We start from the raw sequence: 26,423 nt of genomic DNA, 5'->3' as shown, positions 1-26,423 counted from the left end.
TGCATACTCAGTGCAATCCAGGAAGAACTGAAGTCAAAGTTTGCATTTTTATCAGAGTAGTTCTTCTCAAGTTCCAACAAAATAGATTTGCCAAATTTAACTTCTGGGGCATTTTCACGGAATCATAGAAAAATCAGGGTTGGAAGGGACCTTGGGAGGTCATCTAGCCAAACCCCCTGCTCAAAGCAGGACTATCTCCAACTAGATCATTCCAGCCAAGGCTTTGTCTAGCTGGGTCTTAAAAACCTCCAAGGATGCAGACTCCACAACATCTCTGGATAATTCATTCTAGTTCATCACTACCTTCCTCATGAGAAAGTTTAGGTTGGATATTAGGAAAAATTTCCCCTGCTGCACCTCGAGACCATTGCTTCTTGTTCTGTCACCCACCACTACTGAGAACACTCTAGCTGTATCCTTTTTTGAACCCCCCTTCAGGTAGCTGAAGTCTGCTATTAATTCCCCCCTCAGTCTGGTCTTCTCCAAGCCAAATAAGCCCAGTTTCTTCAGCCTTCCATAAGTCATGGACCCTGCCCCGCCACTTGATCATTTTCATTGCCTGCTGACTTCCAACTTGTCCACATCCTTTTTATAGTGGGAGGCCCAAAACTGGGTACAGTACTCCAGATGCTGCCTTGCCAGTGTCGAATGGAGGGGAATAATCATTTGCTTCAGCCTGCTGGCAGCGCTCCTACTAATGCAGCCCAGTATGGCTGTTAGCTGCCTTCACAACAAGGACACACTATTGGTTCATATTCAGCTTGTTCAGCATAACCCCCAGGTCCTTTTCTGCAGAGCTGCTGCTTAGCCAGTCAGTTCCCAGCCTGTAGTGACATGTGGGATTGCTCCAAACTAAGTACAAGACTTTGCTTATGTCCTTATTGAACTTCATGAGATTTCTTTTGGTCCAATCCTCTGATTTGTCTAGGTCTCTGAATCCTAGCCCTACCCTCCAATGTATCTGTTACTCTTCCAGCTTGGTGTAATCTGCAGACTTGCTAAGAGTGCCCTACATCCCCTCTTACAGGTCGTTGATGAAGATATTGAACAAAACAGGCCGCAGGATCAGCCCTTGGGTCACTGCCAGCTAGACATCAACTTATTGATTATTGATGGTCCAGGCAGTTTTCTGTCCACCTTACAGTCAATTTAATCTAACCTGCACTTTCTTAGTTTGCTTGCAAGAACATTGTGGGCGATCAGATAAAAAGCCTTGCTAAAGTCTTGCTATCATGTCCACTGTTCTCCACAGAACTAGTAATCTCATTGTAGAAGGCAGTCAGGTTAGTCAGGCATGATTTGCTCTTGGTTATTCCATGCTGACTTTTCCTAATCACCTTCTCTCCCAAGTGCTTAGAAATGGATTCCTTGAGGACATGCTTCATGATTTTTTCCAGGGACTGAGGGTGAGGCATATCTGTCTGTAGTTCCCTGAATCCTCCTTCCGTATCTGAAAGATGGGCACTGTTTGCCCTTTTTCAGTTGTCCAGGACCTCCTGCAATCGCCACAAGTCTTCAAAGATAATAGCAAACAGCCCTGCAGTTGCATCTGCCAACTCCCTCTGTATGCTCAGGTGCATACCATCCAATTCCATGGACTTGAACATGTCCAGCTTGTCTAAATAGCCCCTAACCTGTTTTTTAACCACTGTTGGCTGCTTACCTCCTCCCCAAACCATGATGTCTGGTGCAGTAGTTCGGGAGCTGACTTGCCTGTGAAGACAAAAGGCATCAAGTACTTCAGCCTTTTTTTCCTCATCTGTCACTAGGTTTTCTCCCCCATTCAGTAAGGGACCCACACTTTCCCTGATCTTCCTCTTGTTACTGACCATACTTGTAGAAACCCTTTATGTTAACCTTCATGTTCCTTGCTAGCTGCAACACCAGTTGTGCTTTGACCTTTCTGACTTTTATCCCTGAATGCCTGAACAATGGTCTTGTGCTCCTCCCTAGTTTTTTGTCCAAGTTTCCACTTGTAAGCTTTCTTTTTGTGTATTTAGCTCACTGAAGAGTTCCCTGCTAAGCCAAGCTGGTCTTCTGTCATGCTGGCTACTCTTCCTGTGCATCAGAATGGCTCATCCCTGCGCTTGCAGCGAGGTTTCTTTTTAAAGTACAGCCAGCAATCCTGTACTGCTTTCCCCTTCACACTGGCCTCCCAGGAGATCCTGCCTATCAGTTCTGTGAATGAGTTGAAGTCTGCTTTTCTGAAGTCCTAAGTCTGTACTCCCCATCTTCCTTCCTTTCCTCAGGATTCAGTATTTCAGCCTTAGCCTCTCATCAGCCACACCCTGCCTCTGTCACCCCCACCTCCGTCTCAGTCCTCACTCTGGGCTCAGACCCTACCCCTTGGTCTCAGCCTGTTTCTTTCTCATGCCCCTGTCCCTAGCAGGGCTCAAAACATGGTGTGTCCCTCAGACACCCTGGTGGCCTCCTTTCCATCTCTACAGTAGCCACCTGATCCTCTGGTATAAGTTAAAACAGCAATGCAAACAACACAAGCAACTGCTTTAAACTCAAACTCTCAAAGCCCTCTCTGGGTCACCATGCCATTGGAGAAATCTCCTCCCCACTCTCTGGCTCTTTTAACCCTGAAGTGGCCTGCAGGTCCCATTCCTTGCCAGCCTCAACTGGCAAGAACTCTTTCTTTCTTTTAAAGAGTTCAGGGCTAGTGGCCCTGCCTCAGGAATCCAGGTTTGTATCTCCTGGGCTCCTCCCCTTACTGACCTGCAACAGATGTCCCCCCTTCACCTCCAGAGCAGCTTACTGCTGTTTCTCTGGCCAAGCTGCAGTAGTATCCATACTGCCTAACCAGTGCTCTTCCCTATTGTTCTATTGCTAGGCAGCTAGCCCCACAATAGGCACATGCAGCCTATGGGTTCCTACCTTCCCAGTCCCTTGCAGCTAGCCCAGAATCAGCTGTTCTCCCCTACCTGGGGGCATATGTGCTGTGGCTTCTCCCTTTAAGGTAATGGAGCCTCTGGCTCCCTGTTATAGAACCTAATGAAGTTCATCCATATAATTTTATAAAAGTGTGTAAGTTCACATAATTCTAGTCTCAAGTGTAATAGTTACTAAATAGTTTGTTCTTAGACTGGATTAAAAGCAACTGGCATTAAAACTTACCCTGATCGAAAGCTGTGGTCAGTAATACTATGTGAACACTCTTAAATATTTTGTTAGGTGTTACTGCTTGACTGGGCAAACTAACTTGCAGTGTAGATAGGCCAATTCTTTTTACCTTGGATTGGAATATCATATTGAAAACCAGAAGTCAGTGTAACAAGGTAACTAAAGAATTAACTTGTAGGAAACAGTTTTTACCTTGGGTAGGTTAGGTATGAGTATTAAAGCAACATTTGAAACTTGTAGAGACTACATTCTGGCATAACCATTTCTGTGAACTGTGTACAAAATAGTAATTTGCCTTTGGTGTTGTGTGTTTTGTTTTTAGAGTAAAGTCCCAATTGGAATTAAAGCTGGAAGTGCTAATAAAGTAAGTAGTCATTTTATTTTTAAAGCAACTTTTCCAATAAAACATATCCTAACAGTTAGGAGTTAAATGTAGTTAAATATATTGTACACTTTCAACCCTGGCTTAGAGATAAATTTAACATAATATTCTGTAATCTGTGTGGTTTGTGACTAGCTTTTACTTATACCAAGGACCTTTTTGGTATTAAGAATAAAGACTGTCTAATAAGTACTATATATATTGAGCTAAGAATACATATTACGTAATTGACCCCCCAGAAGGCAGTCTAACACAATATGTTGGCTTTATTGAGACGCTGCTTCCAGTTAAATATAGTAGTTTAGTGCATTATACCAGTCACAAGTAAGATAGAAGGGTAGGATCTGTTAAATATTGCAGAACAAGCTATGCGTAGAGCAACTCTGTATCATTTTTTTGTTTGCTGCCTATTGTGAGCCTGTTCATTGGTTCCCAGTTATGCAGTATGCTAGGTATTCTAGAACATGTGGGCTTGCGTGACTACACATGGGTGGGGTGATGTGCATGCCTAAAGCATCCAAATAGAGCAGAATTTCAGATGAGGGAGCCATCTTGATTAGAGAGCAAACAGGTTTTTGTGTTTTGTTTTTTGTTTTTTTTTTGGAGTGCAGGGTCTTTCCCTGATTACATGAAGGTTGATTTCAAGAGAGGTTTCCCAACACTGAACTCTGATTTTTTTTTATTTTTTTTTTAAGTGTGTCTATTTCTAGCTTGATATGAGGCCTTGCTATCTTTTGTGACCTATTTACAGCCTCTTGTATTGCTGCTAAATGTTTTTAAAACTTTTTAGAGGCACTTTAACAGTTTCTGAGGGCTTTATAGATGCCACAGAACATCTCATTATAACCAAACCAGGTTTCCATTTTTAAACTAAATTGACAAATGACAAGAGGCTACAGAATACTAAATGCTCCATTACATATACTTGACAGATAACAGAGACTTTCTTTCCCTTATAAACTAGGGGAAATCTATGGGGTTTGTAGAGCTTCCTTTTGACAAGAGTAGTAGAATCTCTTATTGGTTCCATAATGACTTCATAAATTTACTTGTAGACTTCAAATGTGATAAACAGTAATAAATGCATGTTTTTATATGCTGCATTCAATACTTCGAGTTAAAAAATCATCCCAAAGGTACAGTTTGTTAGTTTAAGCATTTAGCTAATTATTTCGGTTGGTTTCTGAGTGCATTCTCTGTTCCTGCTTGCCTCTAAGCTAAAAATTTCTTCTTAAAACCAAGAGTTTATTTTCAAATCATCTATGAAGCCTTATAATTAAAGTAACCTCCTGGTTACTAAATAAGAGAGGCTATGGGCCCCTCTACACATGACATTTTATGCCACAATTAATGGGTTTAATTGCAGCACATGTGGCAAGGGTGCTACACATTTACCCAGTTCAAGACACCATAAAATGGCAAACCAAGCATAAACAATGTTCCATGTGCAATAAAGAACTTTTTTATGGCTGGTTTGTATAGCATCTTAAAATGAACTTGTGGCATGTCCACAGCCTGGGCCGGTGGCTGGATGTCTGACAATCAGCTGATTCTTGAACATCAGCCCTGGACCTCTCCAGGTATCCAACCAGCAGTGCTGACAAGCTTGGCAGCACTAGCCTGCGGCAGCTCTGGGTCTCCAACCTGCCCTGAACTGTTCAACCGACGTATTGTTGGTCTTGGCTTGCAAGGCAGTCCCAGTTCTCCAACTGGATCCAGAGCTGCCCTGCTAGGGCCACAGGTTTGGGCATGCTAGCCTGCCAGGGCTTTGGGCATGGTATTTAAATTTCCTTGGTTGGGGGGAGGGAAGCCCTTGAACAGTTCTGGGCCTCACAGTTATCTAATTATCAGTTCTGGAACAGCTCAGGGTCTTGAACTGGCCCCTTGGCTGTCCAGTGTCGACCCTAGCCCTGGGACAGCTGCTACTGATGCAGGGCTGCAGGCAGTTGCTGGTACAGAAGAGTCCCCCTGCATTGGCAAAAAGACAAGGTGTAATTGGGATCTGATTCCAAATTCATGCCTACTGCCATGTACATGTGGCATGGCAGGAGAAGTGATTTTTGGGACTGGGAATCGGATCCAGTGGTGCCTCTTAAGTTGATGTGTACCAGGGACCCAAGAAACCTATATTTGTATATTTTAACTGCTTTGTACTTAAATCTTAGTTATGCAGGTGTAAATTGGCCATAGATTGTGTGAATTTATGCTTGTTTGGGGTTATTTGTTGCATGGGGGGGGGAGTTTGTTTAAACTAGTTTAACACCACTAAAGAATAGTGTAAACTTTTCATTCATCCACATCCCCAATATTCTTCTGACTTTTAAGGTAACCTCTGATATTTCCAAATATAATGTATCCCTCAACCCACTAAAATTAAATAAATTAATATCTGACAGCATATTTCTGTGAAATAACAAAGACTACCTGAATTAATGGTTCTTTGCATCAGTTCATGGATTGGTCCCCAGAGTGGGAAGAGGGAAATGGGAAGCAGTATTCTTGGTAAACCTACATGTATTGTTTTTTCACTACCAAATAGAGACTACAACAATTGTTATTCTCTGTTTAAAAATAAATAAATAAATCTAAAATGCTGCTAACCAGATGCCTTAACCAGGTTACTTAACCAGCTTCCAGTTTTTAAAGCAAGCAACAACTTTCCAACTTCCTAGCTGCAGAGAATTCTGCCTACAGAATGGTGTCCTAACCTTGTCATCTCATAACCTAACTGCTGTCGTCATACTTCCTTGTTTTAATTGTAAAAATAAAAATGAATATAATCTATTTTAATTCGGTTAAATACCTTCTGAGAATTCCTGTTTTAAAAACGAAAACAAAAACCTGAATTCTACCCAGTTCTCCTAATTCTCATCCACAAAACAGGTAAAAATACATGGAAAGCAGTATGTTTGTCCTTTTTGCATTAAAGACAGTTGAGGAAAACTTCTTGCTGTATTGGGAACATAGTAGTGGAAGCCCTTGTGTAAGCACCATTCCAGCAGTTTCTATTATTTTTGCTACTGTTCATTATCTGATATGGCAGTTAATTCAGAAGCCATCAGCAATTTATCTACAGTTGAGCTAACACTGGTGTAGCTGAACTGATTATTCCGTTGCTGAAAACCTCTAACTTTTATATAGCACAGACAAGGCATGAAACAGCCCTGCCAAATTTCTTTTTTAAGATGAGGTAATGCAGCTTTCATGCTAATGGAGGTCACCCTTAGGTATGTGTTGTCATAAAAGGTTATCTGTTCTTCAGAGGCTGTAATATTCCAGGTGTTTCCTACAGCACTTACTTCTAAGTAGTATCCGAAATACTGACTAACCTATGACTTTTTCAAACGTACTGATTTTACTGACTTTCAAATGTGGAATTACTGATGACTCTAAGCTTTCTAGAGATCTAAATGGATGGAGCAGGACAAAGGGTCAGTCTTCTTCAAATCTTGTAGCTTCTGGATATTGGAGCACCACTATTACAATGTAATTGTATATGTAGTTTATAATTAGTATTAAATACCCTTAAATAAAATTTAAGCTAGGGGTGCAGTGATTAAAGATTTTTCTTGACTAATACAGATAACCAATTTATTAACCAACCATATTTGATAACTGATTTATAGGAATTCAGCTGGGCAGCATGGAAAGCAGTGCCCTTGCAGTTAAGGCTGGGGGGGGGGGGGAACAGATTGTGGCCCCCACGATGAGGGAGGAAGTGGAGCTGGGACAGGGGCAGCAACTGCCTAGCCAATGCAGTGTATGCAATCCTGGGGCTGGGAGTTCAGTGGAGCTGCAGGTGGCTTGTCCAGGGGGACATGGATGGATGGGGAGAGAGGGCTGGACAGCTTCCCACTGCTGGGCACACCCCCGGGGAAGACATGCGCCTTCCCCAGATTTGTGTGCAAGGCGAGGGCAGGCTGCCAACTGGGCTCAGGGCCAGGGACTGCGCCAGTTTCTTTCCGGTGTGGGAGCTGCGCCAGGGCAGGGTGGGCTCAGCTGTGTGGGTTGGGTAGCAACGGCGCTGGGAGGGGTGGCTACAGGGGGGCTATGGGGAATTTTTGGGGTGGCCATAGCCCCCCAAGCTTCCCCTAGTGTCACCCCTGCTCTGGGTATTTTGCTCTCCTGCTTTCCCTTTGGGAGTGCCCTGAGCAGGGGTGATGTTAAGGGGAGGCTTGAACTGTAGCCACCCCAAAATTCCCTGTAGCCACTCTCCCAGCCCAGGCCCCCCACTGGGAAGAGGCCCAAGCAGCCCCTTACCCTGAGCATGCAGTAAGCAGCCCGCCCTCCTCCTGTGTGCAAATCATGGGAGGCATGCGACTCCCCCTGGAGTCCACACAGCAGCAGGGAGCTGCCCACCCCCTGCCATCCCTGGACAACCTGCCTGTGGCTCCGTTTCCCGCCCCGCCCGACTTACTGGCCAGGCACTGCTCTCCAAGCCACCTGGCTGCATCCGTGGCCATGTGCGTGCTGCAGCTACGTGCATGCATGCAGCATTTATTGGTGACATCATTATCTACACCGGCCAAAAAAAAGCAGATAGCCAGTGATGTTAATTTCCTTTTATCGGTGCTGATCTGATATACCATGGCTATATCAGTGCATCTCTAATTTAAGCTCGTCTCTTCTACTCCTGAGTTTATGATGAGATGATAGAAATCTGAGTGGAATTCTAGCAGGTCAGCAGTCTTTCTTCAAAAATCTGTATGCATCTCAAATTGTATTCCAAATGTATGGAGTTGCTGGACAGTCCTTAAAATGAACAGAGTAAACTAAATAAGTAAAAGTATAATGAGGATCAAGTGAAATATGAGATCATAAGAGAACATAAAAGTTTTTCTTTCTAATTTCAGAAGGATCTGAGCCCTGTTCATGTATATGTGATGCTCGTAATTCAGGAATTATACATACATACAGCTATAATACGTTGAATGATTTTGCAGGCTGCCTTATAAGAACCTAAATTAATATTTGAAATGTTTGAGACTATAAATACCATTCTAACTTCTAATATTAATGATTTTAATTTTCTGTCATAATTAATATGCAGAGTGAAATGGAGTCACTGGAGCCATCCTCAGAAGCTGAGTGTGTGGTTTTTTTTCCATGCCAGCAAACTTCTGTTTATCACAGAATTTCAGCTTTCCTGAGAAAAGAGTAAAGTGAAGGGCATTTTAGTTGATGTGAATTTTATACTGAATATAACTTTTCTTACAGTACTCAAAAGCAGCAAATAACACCAAAGAGTTGGAAGACTGTGAACAAGCTAACAAACTAGGAGCAGTGAACAGTACATTAAGGTAAGCTGTGCTTAAATAGTACAAATGAAGGACAGAAGTTCATTTATACCAGAGTCTGGTAAACTTTCCTTAACGGCAGATGGAATTAACCTTGCTCAGTTTTGGGTAAGCTAACACATATAGCTTATTTTGTTTGTGCTCAGGGGATGGGGTTGTGTGATACCTTGAAGCCAAGAAAAGGGTGCAGTATAATTTTAGATGATTTTTCTTTGTTGGAATGTTGTATTCACTGTAATCAGTATGAAACATACCAGAGTTCAGGAAAGAACAAGAGAACTAGATTTTCCTCCCTGACCTGTATGCTGGGAAGGATCTGATCTGTAATATGAGAGGGAGGAATTCTTGCTGATGCAACACATTTCCCTCCGCACATTTTAAATTGGCATCTTTCATAGGCAAAAGTCACCCTGACTATAGCTTTAAAGGCCTGAATACATCATTCTTGATGTGACGGGCACAGTCGGTTTACTTCTGACAGAGAGCTCCTGGTGTGTTGGAAATGGCCAGTGTCAGGCAAGGAAGTGGCAGGTAGCTTCAGAATATACTTTTGTCACAATTTTTTCCTGTAAAGTGCTGAAGAATCTCTTTTTAAAGACACTTATGGAAGAGGTAGGTTACATTTTAAAGACCTCTATACCTTTCAGAGTAAATCAGAACTAGCCTTCTGCTTAACCAGGATCCTTCCCTGCCCTTCACCCCATGCCAAGGTTTGACTGAAGCCAATAAGGTGAAGTGGTACCTGGGGCTGCAGAAAGCACAAAGTCTCCCTAGGTGGTATGCGTGAAGTTGGGTTCGTCTCGCCTTGTGTGAATGTGCATGTTTGTGGGGAGCGGGGCAACATTGTGGCTTGTTTAGTTTACAGCTACCCTCTGTGGCTTCCCTGTTTGCTCAGTTACTTTGAACTTCAGAGCAGGACACATCTCCCTAGACTTATTAGAAAGCTCCTCCCCTTGCCTCCCCATCACCCTTTGGGGAAGGGATTAGGTTGGTGTTTAGGCTCTTGGTTCAGGGTCTTACAACTTTGTGTGAATATCAGTTTTGATTACTGAAAGTGCTTTGATTCTTCAGTGGACTGTTAGTAGAATTTACCTGAATAAACAAATACCCCTAGTATTGTTTCCTTTATTTTCAAGGCACATAGGATTTTTTTTACTGTGTGATAGATTATTAGTGATGGTCTTGAAATTTGGTAATAAGTGGTTTACATCTTGGGTGAAAAGGGTTAACAACTAAAGAACTAAAAATACTACAAAATGTTTTGTGAGCAAGGGTTAAGGAAGTGTTTTAAGTTCAGTTACTTAAAAAAAGATTTTATACATACAGTGGCTGATTTCGCAGGCAGATCATGGGGCTGCGTGCCATTTTCGTGGGCTTATGGCAGGCTGCCCCCATGCCTCTGGCTGAAGGGCTTCAGTGGCTCTGCCCCTCACCCCTGTGGCCTCATGATCAGCAGCTCTCTTAGCCAATTGGAAGAGAAGGGAGTGGTTGCCATCTTGGCTGCTCCACTTCATGACATCAGCTTCTTCCTCACCTGGCAAGCTGCCAGGCCAGGCCGCAGTGGCCATTAGTATGCTGGTTCTCACTAGGGAGTCAGCATTTTATTTTTTTCATTTGGCAGACAATGTGTGATTTATTTATTTATTTATTTTGGTGGTTTCCACATAATTGTGAATTGAGTAGGTCCCTAATAATACAGAATACAAAGCAGTCTTCCATGGCAGAGATTTGTTTTTGTTTTGCAGAGTTTTCTCTATAGTGAGGGTAGATGGCCAACCTGTGGCAGAAGTGGCCCAGGTACCTCTGTGAGATGTGTGACAGATTGGGGAGGAGAAAGATCAGGGAGTAAAAAGCAGATCAAGATGGAGCACTCAGCAGGGAATGGAAAAATTGGAAATTGGGCAAGGGAAGGGATTGGACTGGCACAGAGTATGGGAATGGGGCTGATTTGGAGTGCTCCTGCCAAAAAGGTTGCCCGCATTCTGCTTAGTAGTATGTAATAAAGTTCTTGTTCATGCTTTGTAGGGTTTATGTTAATTAACAACTAACAAGCAATAGGTCATTAACATGTTGAACCACATCTACAGTCATTTAAAAAATTAATTCCAGAAGTAGTATGAAAATGAATGTCAGTTTTCTATATCTAATGTACTTGGTTTATGAATGTTAATTTTGACATTATTCATGTATATGTTTAAAATCAAATATTTTAAGTCAAATGAAATTGAAACAAATGAGTTTGTTTCTCTCTTTCTCTCTGTCTTTTTTTTTTTTTCCCCTCCCTCTTTTAGTAACCAAAGTAAAGAGGCTTTCATTGACTGGGCAAGATATGATGATTCACAGGACCATTTTTGTGAACTTGATGGTAAATGGAAGAAACTTCAGGTTTTTTGTTGTTATGTTCACTAAAAATCTGACTTTAGTTGATTTTAAAAAAACAAATTTTACTTTATAATAACTGGTTTACTAAACAAATGGAAAGGTATTGTGCAAATAATTACTGAAAGAAAGGTTAACTTTAATGTTATATTGAATGGTTAAATAAGATATCAGAGCTTGTCACTCCCAGTTCTAAATACTGCATTAATAGAAGGCATCAGCCTCAGATATTGATTTGATGGGCAGAACTTACTAATAACGGGCAGGAAGCCCCTGTTTCAAAAAGGAAAGGAAGAAACTGCGTGGGACAGTACTTAAAATGTTTTGAGATTCTTTCTGCTAGTACAGGAGCGTTAGAACCCACCTCCTGGACAAGCATTTGCTCTCTTTTTACAACCACTTCAGCTGCTGTGCATTTCTTTCCTTCTCAGTTTCTCAAGATGGCTCTATTTTACTGACTGTTTCCCTTTTGCCCCTTGCTATTCTTTAACAACTTCTGAAGTGACTCTTCAGTTCTTTATTAGTAGCATTTTCTTTCATTGCCAAAACAGCTTTCACTTTCCACTTTTTCAGCTCTCTTTAGCAGTATAAGAGCAAGTGCTCAGCAGCATTAATTGGCTTTTTATTTAAGTGTATTAGACATTAGTTACTAGATTTAAAAAAAATTTTAAAAAAACTTATTGCAGTTTTTGGCATGGTAAATCACATCTTATTTTTGTGATCTTTCCAGTTTTCACTGACCTAAAAAGCAAACAGTTTTTTAAGTCAGAAAAATATCATTGGATTAATGTTAGAGTATTAGTAAAATGTTTAACTTTTGTGAAAAATTATTGTTACGACTTTTTAAAAAAAAAATCCTTAAATTACCTGAAACCAGTTTCTGCAAGGAATAAGAGAAATTACTTAATGAACTTCAATATACAGCTTTTCCTAGTTAAAGAAAGGGAACAGCCTCAAATGCACTGGAAATTAATCCTGGTTATCAAAAAGGTTAAATTTTAATATTTAAAAAAGGGGGGAAAAAAACTTAGACTAAAATGTGTTTAAAAAATATCAAGTTCCTTTTAGCTAACAGATGCATCTTCAGAAACACATCTTGTAAGGTTAGTTAGAACTTTCAGAAAATATGCAAGTTTCCTCCAAAGTGTTTTCACATTTTGGAAACAACTTAATTTGAAAAACTGAGGGGTTGGGTTTGTTTTGGTTTGGTTTTTTTTTTTTTTTTTTTTTTTGGTACTAATTTTTTTAAAAATCTGCTTAACTTCTAAGTAGGTAAAAATCAGTGGGACTACTTGCATATAGGTATTGTGACACAGGTGAAACAGCTTTCAGGCTTGGGCCTATATTTAAAATAACTCAAGACTGTAGAATGTGCACCCATAGGAAATGAAAACTTATAAAATTGCACCTCAAACTTCATCAAATGCAAGATGCATATTTTCAACCCTGCCTTTCTCATTTATAAATGTTTTTAAAAAAAAAACCAGTCAAACAGTCCAAACAAAGCACTGTATTTGCACCCTGGCAGATGTTAAAATAATGGCACAATTCGTATCTGAGGAATTACATGCCCCAACAGTGTGTTTTTGTTTGGGACAATTCATCCAATCCCAATTGCTTCACTATGGGGCTGCCCTGCAGATCAGGCAGGAGATGGATTTAGCCTGGACTCTAGGCATGAACTTCATTCTAGCTAGAAACCTGGTGCTGTCCAGTGCTGACAATCATTGTTGACACCAGCTGGACAGCCCTGGGTCTGCTTCCAGGTCTGGGTCTAATGCCAGCATTCATCTGACTGTTGGCACAAGTGAGGCAGCCCACACATCTGGAACACAACACACACCATGTGTTCATTTTTAAGGTGCCATATAAACCAGCCACAAAGATGTTTTACTTTATGTGGAATCTTTGTAGCTGGTTTGCCAATTATGGCTCACATTGAATGTATGCCATTTGTAATTTATGGTGCAAACACATTAATCATACCACACATATAACATGTGATGGGGGCCAAAATGCTTCCCTTGGCATGAACACATACTTCCATGTTACTGGAAGGCGGGTTCCATAAGGAAAGGGTTTTCTTAAAGATGAAAGTTTAAATAGTAGCATAAAGTGTATGGTATTTGTACTAACATGAGAATAAGCACATGACAATGCTGTCATATTGGTAAGTACTATGGTGATGAGACTAGCACAAGAAACTGCATTGATTTTATTTTATCTTCTATTTAATGTTTCCATTTATTTTGTCACTGCACATTACATATAGAATGTGCATGATGGCATTAAAATCATATTGGAGATCAAAATTGTATTATGCCAGTCATTTCACTTTTACTTAATACTGTGTAATTTTTTTTTGGTGAAACAAAGGCCTTTTAAAGTGATTAGTTAGAATATGTAACAAAGGGTTTCCTGTTTAGATGAGAGATCTCCAGATGCCCAATATGTGGATTTGCTGCTGAATCCAGAACGTTATACTGGATACAAAGGGCCTTCTGCATGGAGAGTGTGGAACAGCATCTATGAAGAAAACTGCTTCAAGTAACTGGGAAAAGTGGGAAGGTGGTTTATACCTGAAAAATAACATCCTTTCATACAAAAAAAATAAAATAAGTTTTATTTTTATTTTTTTTCAGGCCTCGATCTGTCTATCGTCCTTTAAATCCACTGGCACCTAGCAGAGGTAAGTTTCTTAAGTATATTTTGTGCTTGCTAAAAAAAATAAATCTTCAAATCACTTGTGATACAATACAGTGCCTTTTTCCATTACAGAGTATTTAAATTAATACGTTATACTGTAGTTTGTCTGTTAACATCCTGTTGCGTTACTGTAGTAAGACATACTAATCTGAAAGCAGGCAAAATATAGATAGGGACCTACTTGACTCATGGTTTTGTGGAAACCACAAAAAAGTGTTGTCCACGATTGCTGTGATCACCAGGAAATCTTACATTGGCTACTATTTCCCATGAACACGACCAAAAAAACAAACAAACCAGCAGTGAGGTAAACTGAGTGAAGGAGCTCTCCACCAATCAGAGGTGAGGGGTAGAGCTGCCAGGGCCCTTCTTTCAATTAGCACCAAGAGGCAGAGCCACAGCTAAACGCCTGCAAAATTGGCTCTTCATGAAATACCTGTTTTCTCTCCATGATTTACACCAGCTAAATCTTCTGTCCACTGAATACAGGACAAGGTGGCCTCTGAAACCAGTTTCTCTCTAAGGAGCACCTGGCCTCATCTTCTGTCTTATTTTACTGTGTAGAAATACAAACGAGTTGGCAGAAGCAAGATTGTGGCATTGAAAGAAAACAATTCTAATCTTACTGTTTTAAAATAGCTTTGATTCTTCCTGGTTGCATGTGCTTAACCTTTTTCCAGCTAAATAATCTCAACAGTCAATGAAACTCTGTATGAGTAAATTAAAGTGCATATGTAACTATTTTCTGAATCATGGCTAATGATAGATTCTTCATTCCTCACCCACTAAGAGTTAGAAAAATCTTTCCAGGAGAATACTAAAAATCCTTGAGGGCAGGGAACAAAATGAGGAGGTGGCTGAAACTTAGTTTTGGCACCTCGGTGTTTATGGGCCAGTACAATGCAATGTGATGTCTTTTTGTTTTGTTTTCCCTGCTATGTTAATAGTATCTTCTTTAGTGTTACTGGAAGATGGGTTCCACAAGGAAAAGGTTTTCTTAAGGATGAAAGTTAAAATAGTAGCATAAAGTATGTGCTATTTGTACTAACAACATTATTATTCAATTTCAAATAAAATGGAATGAGTATAAAATTAAGAATTGATTAATTCAAAAAAGCTATACAACATGAAAAGCTAAGATGCATTTATCAGTATGTAGAACCATGCCAAAACTTAGTCACTGCTTTTTAAAACTGAAGATCTGACAGTTGAATTCAACCAAGAATCCTGTTTTAAAAGCTAATGGCACAGCGCATGCATACTGCATACCGCATGCATAGACACGGGAAGAATCTTTCTCTGTTCAGTATTTTAGAGTCCAATTTAAAAAAAAATCTGATGTTGACCTCAAAGATGAGTGTTCCTGAGAGTTGCAAATTGTTGAGCATATTTGAGTATTATAGTATATATGTTGTTTTTATACTTCATCTGTTACCTGTGAATTTTAAAGTACTGTCCAGAAGGTCAAGAAAAGCTGCTTATCTTACCTGATCTCCTTTCTAATTAACCATAGAAACTTGCCCATAATTTTCTTCATTAAGCCCAGAATTTTCATGTCTTAAGATAAAGCATATAATGTAGAAAGGTGCCTAGTTGTGCCCTTACAACTAAAGTTCCTTTAATGTACCCTGTTTTAGACCTAAGTTTCCTGTATAAAAGAAAAATTGTCTTGATGCATGAATATTATAATATAGTAGGGGACACTTTATTTCCCTTATTGAGTGAAAGCAGCCTTTTTCTTAAAAATGCTGTATTTTTCTTAATTTACGTTTATTTTCTTTCTTCTAGGAGAAGATGATGGTAAGTTGTTTTATAATTTCTATAATAATTCAGTAAAGTCCAATATTTCTGATTATTCACTTAGGAGCATACATTTTTCTCTCTCTAAAAGAAATTCTTTCATCTTGGCTGTCTCCTTCAAGTACAGAGAAAGGAAGCAAAAGAGAATTATACATTACTGACTCACTCCATAAGAATATTTGTAAAATAACTTAAATTATGCAAAAAGCAAGAGGAAGAAAAGAAAGGATTTTAATAAAGTATGTCAGCATGCTCTGTTTTGGGGGTCTTAAGATTAATTTTACAGTAAGCAATGGCTTATTTCTAAATTAAATGTAATCACACAACACAAGAAAAAGATCTAGGTGTCATTGTGGGCAGTTTTGTGAATAAATAACCTTTTTTTTTGGTCATTGCTGCCATCCCCACATCAATGGACTGCTTGCTGTCTTCGTGTGGGGTGGCTGCCTGCTTTGCAGGAATTGGGGTCTTGGTTCTGCTCTGTTTTCTAGCTGTGGATCTTCTCTAGTGGTTGTTAGAGCACAGACAAGAGTCTATGGTTTAGCAGCCACAGTGGCAGCATGGGGCTTCTGCCCCTCTCGCCCTCTGAATGCTAGGTAGAGGGCATGGTCATGGGAGCTGGCTGTGCCACCCTGAGGGAGCCCTTCTTGGTCTTGCCTATTAGTTGATCTGTGGAAATGGGAAGAAGCACCATGCCCTGACAGGTTGCTGCTGGATCAGCTATTGGCGCAAAGGACTGTGGGATGCTTGTACACAGAAATGCCTGCCAGTACCTTAAATTAGTAACACAAAACATTCCTGCAACAAAATGTTACTATTCCAAGCCTAATTTTGAATTTTTTTAAATTTTTTTTTTATTTTTATTTTTATTTTTTGACCAGCTATAGGTATAGCTGGTTATTTAAAGAACCTTTTACTGGAATATTGTGGAAGACTGAATAGAAATGATTTGTCTTTAATGTTCTGATTTTGTTCTGGATTTGTCAGTGTCCTCAGTATGAATAACACTTCTAAGTCTACTTGTAAATGGATAAGTTCAGTATTTGTCATCAACTAGTATTTTTGTTTACTTTTTTCAAGATGTTTTTCTGTATTTTCCTTTTTAATGTACTCCTTTGTATAGAGAATTCTACAAATTCCAAGTACATCTATAATTTTGCCTCTTCAGATTTTAATTTTCTCCTGCTTGTTTTTAAATTATGTTTTACTGGTATAAGTCTTATATTATAAAAGGTAACAAACAAAAGTTTTTAAAGCAAATCCTGAGTGCTGTGGTCTTATTTCAAAGTACTAGCTCTTTCTTGGAAAAAAAAAATCTCATTTCTAGTTTAAAAAGCTACAGTAATCAACAGACTTAATCATTGAATTGCATAAAATTAAGGTTGGGAGGGACCTCAGGAGGTCATCTAGTCCAACCCCCTGCTCAAAGCAGGACCATCTCCAATTAGATCATCCCGGCCAAAGCTTTATCTAGTTGAGTCTTAACCTCCGGGGATGGAGATTCCACCACCACCTCTCTAAGTAACCTGTTCCAGTGTTTTCCTACCCTCCTAGTGAGGAATTTCTGATTTTAATATCAAACTTCCCTTGCTGCAACTTGAGACCACTGCTCCTTCTTCTGTCATCTGCCACCACTAAGAACAGTTTAGCTCCATCCTCTTTTGAACCCCACTTTAAGTAGTTGAAGGCTGCTATTAAATCCCCCCTCAGTCCTTTCTTCTCTAGACTAAATAAGCCTAGTTTCCTCTGCCTCTCCTCATGTCATGTCCCCTAGCCCCCTCCATTTTTGTTGCCTTCTGCTGAAGACTCTCCCATTGGTCCACATACTTTCTATTGTGGGGCACCCAAAACTGGGCACAGTACTCCAGATGTGGCCTCACCGGTGCTGAATAGAGGGGAATAACCTCCCTTGCCCTGCTGGCAACACACCTACCAATGCAGCCCAGTATACTGTTGGCCTCCTTGGCAACCAGGGCACTCTGCTGGCTCATATTCAGCTTACTGTCCACTGTAAATCCTAGGTACTCTTCTGTAGAGCTGCTACCCAGCCAGTCAGCCCCCAGCCTGTACCGGTGATTGTTCCATCCTAAGTACAGGACTTTGCACTTGTGCTTGTTGAACCTCATGAGATTCCTTTTGGCCCAATCCTCCAATTTATCTAGGTCACTCTGAATCCTAGCTCTACCCTCCAATGTGTCTACTGCTCTCCTCTGCTTGGTGTCACCTGCAGACTTGCTGAGGGTGCACTCCATGCCATCTTCCAGATCATTGATGAAGATATTGAACAAAACCAGCCCCAGGACCAACCTCTGGGGCATTCCACTTGGTACCGGCTGCCAACTAGACATTGAGCCATTGATTTCCACTCACTGAGTCCGATGCTCCAGCCAGATTTCTCTCCACCTTGCAGTCTATTCATCCAACCTGTACTTCCTTAGCTTGCCTGAGAGAATGTTGTGGGAGACAGTATCAAAAGCTATGCTGCTCGTTAGGACTACAGTAATGGAAGCTATATTGCTTTTTAAGTTATTTTAGTGTCTTGTGATTTGAATAAAGTAAATAGTTGCATTAAACAAAGTGTTATATTTATGAATACTTACAGATTTTTAACATAATATTTTGTGTTTACAGGTGAAGGCTTCTATACATGGCTAGAAGGTAACAGTCAACCTAATACCTAAAATGAATATTAACTACATTTAAAAAAAGCATATAACAGTGCTGCTTGGCTCTTCCAATTTCACCATATGCTTAGTGGGTGCCACTAAGATGTTGATTCCAAAGCAATAACTGTCTTTTAATAAACCAGTGTCTGTAGGATGTGTATGAAATGCTTCATCTTTACAAAGACATTGAGACACTGTTTGGAATACTAGTATTCACTTTCACATTACAGATGATTCAACAGGAAAACAAATTTGTTGCTAGGGAATAGGATTTGGTAATGGAGATAACAATGTCCTGATAAATTATATGAATACTACTTAGCTGGCTTGCATAAAGACTTATGAATAACCTCTTTATTCAGTTGCATCTAACTTAAAATCACCTTCTTTGAATTCCTCTTAAAGATGCTCTTTTCTTCTAAGAGGAGAGACATTAATATTTAGGGTTGACCTTTAGGTCATTCTTAGGTAGCCTGAACCATGTAAGCTACTCTTCCACATCTGTGGCCTTGTAAAGATGTTCAGTTTCTACCAGGCCCCTCTCCCACTGGACACTAAAAGTGTGCAGACATTCAAGCGTTTTCTCCCAGAACAAAAATGGCAGTTCCAGAATTAATATAACAGCAAGGTAGAAATTGCTTCTGGGAGATTTGAACACATTTCCTCTGGTTTAAATCCTCCTTGTGACTAAGAGGAGTGGATCCAAGGGAGAGGCTCCCTTGCCTTCCAGAGACTGGGGTCATCCAGCTGCCCCTTGTCCATTCTTGGTGCTGTGCTCAAGAATATGAACAGTGGGTATCTTTTGTCACCTTTTGTGCTGCTATAAAATTTACATCCCAGGGAATTTTTCACAGAAACATTCAGAATTATGGGAAACTAGTTACTTTTTTTAAAATTTCATCTTGTATCCTTAGCATCTGTGCCCAAACCTCCATCTCTGGGTGGATATGGGGTTTCTGCAACAAAAAGTAGCAATAGGCGGTGTCACTTTATTGTGGCAGACATTCAGTTTATCTGCTTTATGGCGGGGCAGCACAGGCAGCTGGAGCTACCCACATTTCAGACACCCCAGGCAGGTATCTGGAAACTTGAGCAGCCCAATCTTTCGCAGCCCAGGAATTCCTAGTCAGGATCCAGCCCCCAGAGCACTTGCCTGGCTTTCCCCACTTACCAAGAGACATATCCCAAAGATCTCAGGGACACATCTAAGTAATGGGGAAGGCTGGGCAGGCACTCCCAGGGCTTTAGGGGCCCAATCCTTCACAAGAATAGGTGGAGTATGCAGGACTAAGTCCCTCAAGTCCTAGGAGAACACAATGCCTCTCTCCCTGCAGTATCAGTGGGCTGTATGTTTCATCCACTGAAGTGGGTCAGCTGTGCTGGGATGTATCCCAGCATAGGTGATCACATCATTCGGAGATACCTGTCACTACCCTATGATGTTATCCTAGCCCTTCTGGGAATCAGTCTGTGGGCTGTTTAGCTGGGCTTATCTCTTTTTCTATGGGTTCTCCAGCTTTAACCATGCTTCATTCAGGATTTCAGTGCAAGTGGTTTTGCTTTATTTGTAGAGTTCCTGGCTTGGCCATACACAACCATTTAATGTTACAGCTGTTGTCCTATTGAACATTTTCCCTTTGAAATAGACAAATGTACATTTGGAGCTTCCTAGAGAAATTGCCTGCTTCTTCTAGACAGGTATTCACATTTGTAAAACAGTTGATAGTAGTTGATATTTGTCTCCCAGGCAAACTGGATTTCTTGTTTTCCATCTTAAACAGCTTCTTGATTTTTAATCGTCTGTTACTGATTGTAAAGGCCAAGCAGGTTTAAAATTAAAGGTATCCTAGATGGGTAGAAAAATATTCTTCAAGAAAGTGTAGTTAAGCCATTGAACAGTTAATTTTGTTTTGTAGTAAACACTTTTTATTTTGCTTTTCGCACTTAAATATGCCTTTCAGTATACAGCAACATTGGCTTTAAAATGAGGATATACTTCCTGGTAATATAATCTTCCATTCTAGTTTAATTTGGTAATGGGGAGAGTTGACTCGAGCTGTTGGGGCGGATGCAGTAAAGGTGGAAGCATCATAAGCATCTGTTGTGCGCTCTGTGCACCATAAAAACACTGATTCAGAAAACGGATTTTCTTTTTAATTAACTTGAACTCAGCAGATGCTTTCTTGTCTCTTCTTTCATAAGGGACTGAATGCCCTACATTACTATTCCATGTCATCTTATTTCTTGCAACCACTTTCCTTCAATGGTTCCTAAAGGCCACTCTAGACTGTCTTTTAGTGCAGGTCCCTATTGCATTTGATACCCATTAGCCTTACTTTCGCTTCCTCAAATATAACAGTGTATTTCTGTTTTCCAGGGCTGGTAGTATGTACTGTTGGGTCTGCGGCTCTTTCCTGGTTACTAGTACTTTTGAGTTAGTTTATCTTGTTGTTGGTGATAGTTGTTACCCTCTGTTACAAGAGGATATTCAGTGACTTGCTGTGCTCAAGATGTTCTTCCCACTTCCATGCACCCAGGGGATTGACTTCTGACAGATGAATTGTGTTTTTCCAGTCCTTTTTGTTTGAAATGTATCCCTTCTAACTAAACATTAAGTTGTAATGCGTACCCAGCAATCTTAGACTTCTGCGGTTCTATTTGTCTAGTTTAGTCTTTCTCTTCCACCCAAGTGGAACGATACAAACTTTTTCTATTAAATTTTCATAGAGCGTTATTTTAACTTGTTACAGTGTTTTGATATGCAATTAATCTTTTTGAACAGGTCTTTGTCTGGAGAAAAGAGTATTCTATAAACTTATTTCTGGGCTTCATGCTAGCATCAATTTACATCTATGTGCGAAATATCTTCTTGAAGGTAATTGATAATCAAGTAAAAAATTCTGAATGTTCTTATTTTATGCTACTATTGGAGTTCAGCTTATTTTTTCTCTAATCAGTCAGGTGTGTGTGCATAAAAAGCGCTATTTTTCTATGTTTACAACCTTTACCCTTTTTTTTTTTTTCCCCCTTTGGTTAGAAACCTGGGGAAAGCCTAGCTGGGGACCTAATGTAAAAGAGTTCATTCGCCGCTTTGATTCTATTGAAACAAAAGGAGAAGGACTAAGAAGGCTAAAAAACTTGTATTTCTTATATTTGATTGAGCTACGTGCTTTGTCAAAAGTTGCACCATACTTTGAGCGTTCAATTGTAGACCTTTACACTGGAAATGTCAATGAAGATGCTGAATCTAAAGCTCTCTTGTTGGATATCTTCAGAGACACAAAGTAAGACATGGGGTCTTTTACTAGTAATGTGAAATTTCCAACCAGATTCTGGGAGAAGTGACTTTTGGATAGAGAATGTGTATTGAACAACAGGGTGAAGGAAGTGGGAACTGTGGGAAAGTAGAGAAGCTGGAAGAGAGAAATGGAGGTGCCAAAGAGTGGAAAAGTTTGTCAGCGCTATTAAGAAACCTTTTTTAAACGGAAGCCTTACCTTGCTCTATTCCAGTTAATAGTATAAACAATTCTGTTGAATACTAGAAAAAATGCAGCATCTAGGCTTTGTAAATGTTAAAAACTTGTAACAGGATCAGCTCTAGGAATTATTTTCTATGTATTAAGAGTTTAAATATTTCTGAAAACTTTTTTTTATTTTGAGAATCAGATGGCTAGATATAATTATTGATTTAATGTACATCTCAAGTACCCCAGAGGATTAGGATTTTAGCCTTGTACTTCATTATATTTAATCTGTATGTGCAGGTGCATTACTTTTTGCTGCCACACAGGCTGTCATGCTTCTTTCATCAATATACATTAGCAAAAGTTCTAAATACTTGCAAAATCGTGCATTTGTGAACTTGGATGGTAAATTGTTGCGAAAGTTTATTATCGTAATTTGTTTGATCAGGTCTTTCACTATGCACTTTGATGAAAAGTCCATGTTTGCAGGAGATAAAAAAGGGGCCAAATCACTGAAGGTAAAGTTCTACAATACATCTGCATTTTAAGTTGTTTATTTAATGATTAAAACTCATAATATTGTTTTAATGACAAGCAGTTTCTTAAATCGTAATGATGGGTGACCCTTGTACAGAGGTCTTACAAAGATTAAATTGAGTCAATCTGCCATGTGGTTGCAGTAAGTGTGTTAGGTATCTAAAAATTTCCATTAAGGTAGCTGAAGAGTTACTTTGTAGTACCTTCAGCCCAGGACATTGAAATGTCTTCTGCTGTGGATACATGGCAAGTCGGATCTTCCTTAATCATCATGATTAAAGAGCATTGTTTTTTATGTGGAATGTTCCCTATAGGGCATTCTTTTTCTAACAACATTTTGTGGGTGGGCAGAAGTAATTCAGTTTCAAAGAAACAAACACAAGTTTCACATCAGGAAGACCTGAAACTTAGGCCCCTACTACACATTACATATATTATGCAATTAACTGGTGACTAGCGCAATAATTTAGACCAGTCAACACATGCAAAATAATTTATCACATGATAAAAATGACTATCCATCAATAAAAAGAGCCACCCAACTGTAAAGTTAGTGCTTGAAAATGTGTGACAACTTTATAGTAGTTTTTATACAGCTTTAATTTGAATGCATAGTAGGGCCTTTAGAGCAAGGGTGGGCAGTTATTTAAGCTGGAGGACTGCTTAGGGAGTTTTGGCGAGCTGCTGTGGTATATTACTAGACTGGTTCAGGAGTGCCGGGCTGGTGAGGTCTCCATGGAGACTGGCCTGAGACCCTCCCAGGCAGGGTGCACTCCGCTAGGCAGATGGGATGGAGCTGTGGGCGCAGGCACAGAGTGGCAGGCAGAGCTGGGGTCAAGATTGTGGGAAGGTGCCAGTAAGGGGCCTTGCAGGGAGTGGATTATGGCTCTGCCTTGCTGTCACTACCCTGTGATCCTGCCCCTCCATCTCCCTGCTCATTCTGCTTCCAAATGTCACTCCTCTCCAGCCTGTGGTCCCATCCCATCACCTGGCTGAGCTTGCCCAGCCCACCGGGGTCCTGGGCCGGTCTCTACTAGGCAACCTGCCCACTCCATCTGGTGTCCCCAGCAGTGGGTGCAGGGTGGACAGGCTGGGGTTCCTGGGCAGTGGGGCTGGGAGTAACACTGGTAGTAGTCACCAGAAGGAGACACCACCATCAGGGCTGCCAGGAAGCCAAATCTAGCTGCCATGCTACCCCAGCCCTGCCACGTGCCTGAGGGTGAAGGGACCAGCTACATGCGCCACACCCCAGGCTGGCCCCTGTGCCTGGGTCAAGTGGCCCAGGGGACCTGCCGTGGGCTGCAGAAATTCCTTGTGGACCATATTTTGCCCACTCCTGTCCTAGAGTAAGGACTTAATCTTCAGGCACTTCATCAAGGTGTCTTTGTCTTCCATTGTTGTGTGGCCATGTATTCAAAATTGGTTGATTTGTATCACATTAGTATGACGTCAGAAATTTTTTCACTGAATTAGTACAAATTTGTTTCATACTAATTCAGTATATTAGTGTGACAATTCAATTTGTATTTTAAAGGTTGCTTACAAAACACCCAGTTGTCTGTTTCTAGCCTAACTACTTTTCTAAATGAATGCTTTGGATAAATTATAAAAACAACTTTTTTTTTGCTCTGTATTAATTTTGTACTCCTTATGTAAGTGGTTACGGTTTTCTGTTTTTCACCGATTAGCTGCGTATCTATCTCTGAATCCCTACATTGTAATCTTTTACAGGAACTCTCTTAGGGAAATAAGTTGATTTAGTATAGCATTTAATAGTAGAACAGTACTTCCTAATAGTACTATATTAGCAAAGCTGATGTTTTATAAATTTTGAAAATGCTGGGCTTTTTAAAGGCTCATTTAGATCGAAACTTCTTTTATGCATTTATTGGTAGGAAGAATTCCGGCTTCATTTCAAGAACATATCCCGCATAATGGATTGTGTTGGCTGTGATAAATGCAGATTATGGGGCAAACTGCAGGTGGGTTGTATTTTGTTTACTACATGCACATTATTTGGGAACTTACTCTCTCTCCTAGAACTTGTAGGCTGTCTGTTGCCTTACTGCTGAGGTCATGCATGTGTTCAGTCTTTAGTGTCTCTGTGCTGTCATATAATTGAACAATTATTAAAATCTTGGAAATTAATTTTTATAACTTGTCAGAATTCTTTTACAAAAATGTAGATTTTCAAAGTTATGAACAATAATAACTAGCATCAGAAATTCATAATAACACCTAATAAGATTTTGTTCAATATTTCAGGCTTCAAGTGTAGCATGTTCCTGACATTAAATAGCTAGATGAGCCTTGCAGAATCCATTCACCAAGGACAAGTAGGAAGCTTTTCTGGCAAGCATAACAAATGAAGTATACCCAACAAGAAACATTCCAAAAGCATGCAACTGATTTGGAAACCATGACACTTTAAAAATTGGATTCTCTTTATCTGCCTTCTAGTGTCTGCATCTTAATCATACTAATTTCCCATTTTTCAGATGCTTCTTTCCACCCATAAGGCATAGGTACATTTTATTTTTTTTAATGAAAATTGAGGTCACTGTGCATTCACTAGCTTCCGGAAGTGATGGCTTTAAGGGAAAAAACACACTTTTTGCAAGACTTGCAATAGAATTGGGTACATTGCCAATTTGTGAAATGTCCCAGCTGCACATCTAATTTCATTTTGAAGAAGGAAAAACACCTAGGCCATATAGCTAGAACACAGTCTTAAATGCAGTCTTATTATCTGGGAATAATACTTTGAAATTGAGTGCTGCCATCATGTGATCAGACTTACAGCATTATAGGAAGAGCTGCACACTTAGTTCAGCAGCAAAATGAATGGAGGAGCAAGTATGGCCCCTAGGTTTTCAGGGCTCAGCTCTCCTGGCCTGTTAGGAGAAATTGTGTTCTGTTCTCTGGTTCCCTTATGCTACTCTTACCCTTTCTTCCTCCTCACTTTTTTCATTGACTAAAGCCAAACAGCTTCCCCATTCTGCAGTCTCTTCTTGCAGCTGCCTCCAACCACTGCCTTCTGCCCAAATTCTGTGGTCCTTCCCCAGTGCATAAAAGTAGTAGTAGAAAATAACTGTTTTCTTGCCTCCAACCCTCTTTAGCACCTCTGGGCACTACACGAGTTGGGAGTTGGTATTTAGATCACAAACCTCACTCCTTTCCTGCAGGTGGAGAAACCAGGATGTGAAGACTTTGTATTAGGGAAGACTGTGGTTTGACCAAGGGGAAGGGAGCAGAGGTGAAGTGACCCTGTAGCAGTTATGAGGCCTAACTGGAGGAGAGGGGGATGATAGGCTCTACTAGTTCTGAAGACTTTTTTCTACTTTGTGATTTAACATATTTGGAAGAACAAGGAGAGAAAGTGTAAAGAGAAATTAACAGATAAACTTTAAAGGTCAGGAATATGTTTAAATTATGATGAGGCAAGTGCGTAAGGATCATCTGGTATGTTTGCTTGTGTTTTAATAAGCATCTTCTCAATTCTGTTTTTCCTCTGCCCCAGGATGAACTAAACTTGAATGTATTAATGCTAAAAAACCTAAATTTTCTTTTTAGACTCAAGGATTAGGAACTGCCTTAAAGATTTTATTCTCCGAAAGAGAAATACAGAACCTTCCCGAGAATAGTCCATCCAAAGGCTTTCAACTGACACGTCAAGAAATAGTTGCTCTTGTAAATGCGTTTGGAAGGTAAGTCTGTGTTTCTCATAAAATAAAAATAATAGCTAGTAAGTTCTGAAGTGTTGCTCATTAATCCTAGCTATCTGGAAGGAAGTTTAGAACATATTTTATTTTGGATCTTTTGAGGGGGGAAAAAATGCCTTATTTAGACTGATGCTTCCTTTTCTGTAGAATCAGGGATTCCATGAGCATGGCACTTCTCTCAGTAGTTTGGTCTGGAATGTACACATGAAAAAGAGTGTCTTTAAAAAAAAGAAAAAAGTTTAATCTTAATTTACAAGTGGGCAGAGACTTGAGGATGCGGTGCCTGTATTTGTCCATATTATTTAACTATTAGAATAAATGCTTTTAATTGGTAAAAATCT

The 26,423-nt window shown here is 40.1% G+C and overlaps 1 protein-coding gene across 2 annotated transcripts in view; it reads left to right on the top strand.

The window, feature by feature from the left end:
• ERO1B (endoplasmic reticulum oxidoreductase 1 beta) overlaps window positions 1-26,423 on the top strand; it is a 60,551-nt gene that overhangs the window by 19,098 nt on the left and 15,030 nt on the right. For both annotated transcript variants that reach the window (XM_090044620.1, XM_090044629.1), the window contains exons 4-15: window positions 3,452-3,493; window positions 8,729-8,811; window positions 11,100-11,173; window positions 13,614-13,734; window positions 13,830-13,876; window positions 15,682-15,693; window positions 18,325-18,351; window positions 21,142-21,234; window positions 21,397-21,643; window positions 22,272-22,341; window positions 24,256-24,342; window positions 25,934-26,067. In XM_090044620.1, coding sequence (XP_089900746.1) covers window positions 3,452-3,493; window positions 8,729-8,811; window positions 11,100-11,173; window positions 13,614-13,734; window positions 13,830-13,876; window positions 15,682-15,693; window positions 18,325-18,351; window positions 21,142-21,234; window positions 21,397-21,643; window positions 22,272-22,341; window positions 24,256-24,342; window positions 25,934-26,067 — 1,037 coding nt within the window. The remainder of the gene's footprint in view (window positions 1-3,451; window positions 3,494-8,728; window positions 8,812-11,099; window positions 11,174-13,613; window positions 13,735-13,829; window positions 13,877-15,681; window positions 15,694-18,324; window positions 18,352-21,141; window positions 21,235-21,396; window positions 21,644-22,271; window positions 22,342-24,255; window positions 24,343-25,933; window positions 26,068-26,423) is intronic.

Source organism: Crocodylus siamensis, chromosome 1 (genome assembly GCF_052110815.1).
Source record: "Crocodylus siamensis isolate JL-2025a chromosome 1, ASM5211081v1, whole genome shotgun sequence".
In the NCBI taxonomy this organism is placed as follows: Eukaryota; Metazoa; Chordata; order Crocodylia; family Crocodylidae; genus Crocodylus; species Crocodylus siamensis.
This window is presented reverse-complemented; position numbering and strand designations above follow the sequence as displayed.